This window comes from Triticum aestivum, chromosome 2B (assembly GCF_018294505.1).
Source record: "Triticum aestivum cultivar Chinese Spring chromosome 2B, IWGSC CS RefSeq v2.1, whole genome shotgun sequence".
Classification (NCBI taxonomy): domain Eukaryota; kingdom Viridiplantae; phylum Streptophyta; class Magnoliopsida; order Poales; family Poaceae; genus Triticum; species Triticum aestivum.
In genome coordinates this window covers 636678393-636682470 of record NC_057798.1, presented here as the reverse complement: position 1 = coordinate 636682470, position 4078 = coordinate 636678393, and the positions used below count along the sequence as shown (strand labels likewise).

Sequence of the window (4078 nt, the reverse complement as noted above, 5' to 3'; positions counted from 1 at the left end):
TCCCTCTCTCGTCGCTCCGTGCGGTACGCTTCTCTCTTTCTTTCTTTCTTTCTGGGAGGAGACCCGGAGGAAAAGGAGGGAACGGCGCCGTGCCACGACCGGGTACGATTTCCGTGTACGGAACGTACGGCGGCGAGGCCAGCGCGCCAGCTGTGACGGCGCATCATGCGTGATCCGATCCGGGAGGCTCAGGAGTATTCCGCCGTACGGCTCGCGGTTGCTGGCGAAAGCGCCTCCTCGTGTGCTCCGCTCACCCACTGCCCACTTGATGCTTGGCACTCCGCTCCTGTCGCTGCTCCTCTTGTTCTGTTGCGCTTGGCCTGCCGGAGAAGCGACTCCATCCATTTCTGCCTGGAGAACACTTCAGCTGAGCTGTCATTAGTCGATATTAAATCGTTACCGGCGACATGGCACACCACCTGAAGCACTCGCAGCATCTGGTAGAAATATTAATAATTCCCGTGCGTGGTGGGCAGGCAAGGCGTCGTGAGGTGTGTCGGCCATGCGATGCACGCGCCATGTCTGGTCCGCACACTGCACCACTCTACTGTTACTGTACCCGCCGGGCGGAGGCCGCAACCCCGCAACGCACTGCAGCTTCCCCTCCCCGGCGACGGATCGGTCGGTCGGGTCGCGCGCTGGACCCGGCGGGGTGAGCAGTGGTGGAACGGGCGGACAGCGACGGGTACCGTACGGCGCGGGCCCCCACCATGTGCGGCGTCGCCCTCCCCATTCCGTGGTTACGGAACCGTACAAGGGCGGGTACGGAAGGGGCGACACCCGCGGGCCCCGCCTTCACGTGCCGTCGCCCTCGCCGATCCCATTCCGGCGACGTCCGCTCGTACGCCCGCCGGCCCACAAGTGGAGTGGCGGACGCCCGACGCCCGGCACGCCACGTTCGCGCCTGTCCTCCTGTTCCGCCATGAGTGGATCTCTTTTCCTTGCCCCACCCATGGTCCATCAATCTTTCCATGGCGGAGTTAATCCGGCTGACGCCGATTCACGAAGAGGGAAAAGACGGGTAGTAAAGCCGTAGGCTTGACGTGTCGAGCAATGGTTCGCCTCGCCGTCCCGAGCGCGCACGCGCGGCGACATGGGTGCGCCGCGCAGCCGATCCCGGCACCCGTCCCACTCAGCTCGAGCTCGACCCCGTCCCACTCTCTCCTCGCACGGCAAGTACTCTCCGTGGTCCTATTCGTACGCTTCGCCCCGTCCGTGTCGCCGCCACGCGGGCCCGTGGGGCTCCCGGCCCCGGCTGTCAGCGTTGGTGGCGCGGAGCGCTCTTGCGCCCGAGGCACGCGCGCGGGCGCTATATAGCGACGCCTGCGCCACCAGCCCATCGCTACTCCCGACACTGTGTCTGCTGTGCTAGGCTAGCCCATTCACTGCGCGCGGCCGACCTCGCCTCGGTATCTCCATCCTCCTCCATACGCCACACCTTCGTGGAAGGGGAAGGCTCCGAGCCGTGTGAGAAGACGATGAAGAAGGGGGGGCTGCTGCGGTGCGTGTCGACGGGGGCGTGCAGGGTGGCGCCGGGGGCCGTGGCGGAGATGGCCATCTCGCCGTCGGCGTCGGGGAAGGTGCCGGCGGGGCACGTGCCGGTGGAGGTGGGCGCGGAAGGGGAGGAGACGGAGCGCTTCCTCGTGCCGGCCGAGCTGCTGGGCCGTCCGCCCATCGCCGAGCTGCTCCGCCGGGCCGCGCAGGAGTACGGCTACGCACGACGCGGCCCGCTCCGCATCCCCTGCCCCGTCGCCGCCTTCCGCCGCCTCCTCGGCGCGCTCGCCGGCGGGGACAGGGGCCACACGCCCGTCTACTACGCCGTCGTCGTCTGATCATCGACGAGTGAGCGAGGAAGCGAGCGACCTCGTAGCCGTAATAGCTTAATTTTAGCGTGATCTTGTTCCGTTTCTTGAGGGGTGGTGGCCGGTGCAGGGTTGTGTGCATGTGTTTGTGCTGTTCGGTGGTTGTGCTTGTCTCTCGACGGGAGGGCTGAGGCTTCTAGCTCGACTCCATTTGGGACTCGGTTCTTCTTCAGTTCTTGGTACTTTTCCTCTCTTTTTCTGGGAAATAATATGTATGTAAATTTGTACATCCAGATCTATGATGAGATGCTACTGAATTCTATGAACTAGTACGTGCAAATCTTCACCTTCCTGTTCGTTCAGTCTCTTTCTGTTACACCTGTGTTCTTCAGTGGTGTTCTTCATGCGGCTATAACTAATTTCTTCGTGTTAGTTGAGAACTTCTACACCGATACATACTTAGATCAGACGCAGACGCAGTCCAGATGATATGCATGGCCCAAAGATGTCTACTCTAACCCTTCGCTTATCTGCAACTTTGTCTTGTGTGCCAACTTTTAGGGGACTGTCTTGGGCCTCGATAACCGTATACATACATACACGTCCTGTGTGATTTTTCACGATACCCATCACAGAATGCGTATCTATGTTTTCTTTTTCTTATGGTATAGGTTTCCTTTTGCTAGATATTTTCTCCTCCGTCCGTCCTTCCATTTGGGCCACTCTCTGCCGTGCATGTAGCTCAGTCCAGTCTAGCTAGTCTCAACAACTCTCCCCAAGGTCCAAGGACGACGTAAAGAAAGAGCCAGCAAAGAATTTAAGGAGCGCACGCACTATTTTTTAAGCCAGGCATGGAAATGAAGGCCTCTGCTTTCTGATGGTACTGGAGAATGCGATGCTCGCCCAGCGGCCTTAATCAAAAGAAAAAGGACCAGCCATCACCACCAAAGTATATTATTTTTCTAGAAAAGGTCACGGAGTATATTTGTTTTTCCAGGAAGAAAAGATCAGCAGGTATATGGTTGATCTGTGCTGCGAACAAAATTCCAAAAGCGTGTGGACACGGTAGAATGGCCCAAGAAAGGAAGGGCGGGTGGAGGCGATAAGACTGGAACGGAATCACTCTTCAACTTGCTACCGCGGTCTAGGATCAGTAAACAACCAGGCAAGCGGATGATGACCGAATCCAAAGCGGAGATAGTACTAGTAGCTAATTGAGGTGGCACACCCCAATTAGCTAACTTAACTTGGTTGTAGATCAAAAGGTCTGGTTTAAAATTATATTGCTTCATCGGACCCGGGGAAATTGCCAAAGCATTTGGCGATTGACACGTTGGATTATAAAGGACTAGTAAATAAAATCCTAGATACGAAGTGGGTCGGTCTATCTATCTACTGCTCACTGCCAGAAGCTGCCTTGCGGACCGCGGTGACCTATTATCTGGCCGAGGGGAAAAGTACAGTTTTCTGGAAGTGAATATTGATCAGCCGTGGTTCTGGCTTGGGGTTTTCTCTGATTAAAGGAGTAGGTGTTGGGCTCCATTTTGCTCTCAAGTCTCAAACATGAGCAACTGTATTTCTCTTATTAGGATTGTGGGAGCTTTCGCTCGTTGGTTGTGCGGATAGAGTTTGATCGCCTTGGCGATGGGCATGGGGCCAGGAAAGGCACTTTTACTGATTTGGTTGCTAACGGAACGCCTTTCCTGTAATGTAACCGGGCACTTGTTTCCTTCCGGCAAGTGGCAAATTTTCCGTTCTCGGTTAAGTATACTGCATTAATACTTGATGTGAAATTCGTTGTCTTCACATATACTAATTCTGTGTAATCCGTATGCTCCGTTTAGTGCTTGGGTATCCCGAAAAGCGAGCTATTTTAATCAGGGACGACCCTTTCTAGAAAAACAGACACACAGATACACTACTCGTACGTTGATTCCTCTTGAGCAACATCCATCCATCATTGGTGCCCGCCGGTGCCAGCGGGCGCTAGAGATGCAGGGATGTGTCCATGCACGATAAGCTCAGAGAACACACTAAACAAATGCCGTCAGGTTCTCTGACTGTCTGCCGCTTCCGGAGCCCCAAGGTGTGGTCTGCGTATGATTGCTCTTGGCATTTGCCTCTTGGCGCACGGGGCTGGACAAAGCGCGCGGCCGGCCGGCATCGCCAGCCTCAGTGGAGGGAGACGCGTCAACCGGAGGAGACGGTGGTCGGGTGGTGTGCATCGGTGTAGTGCCGGTGGAGCCCTGGCGGGATGGGATCGGGTACCACTGCTT

At 56.6% G+C, this 4078-nt stretch overlaps 1 protein-coding gene across 1 annotated transcript; it reads left to right on the top strand.

The window, feature by feature from the left end:
* The first annotated feature begins 450 nt into the window (after positions 1-450).
* Positions 451-2128, top strand: LOC123041842 (auxin-responsive protein SAUR71). Its single transcript, XM_044464395.1, has one exon. It carries the CDS (start codon positions 1479-1481, stop codon positions 1830-1832), a length of 354 nt encoding a protein of 117 aa, XP_044320330.1. The 5' UTR covers positions 451-1478; the 3' UTR covers positions 1833-2128.
* The last annotated feature ends 1950 nt before the right edge of the window (positions 2129-4078 follow it).

What these genes read in the sequence shown, in the direction of transcription:
- LOC123041842 (XM_044464395.1), top strand. Translation starts at nt 1,479, where the DNA reads ATGAAGAAGGGGGGGCTGCTGCGGTGCGTGTCGACGGGGGCGTGCAGG.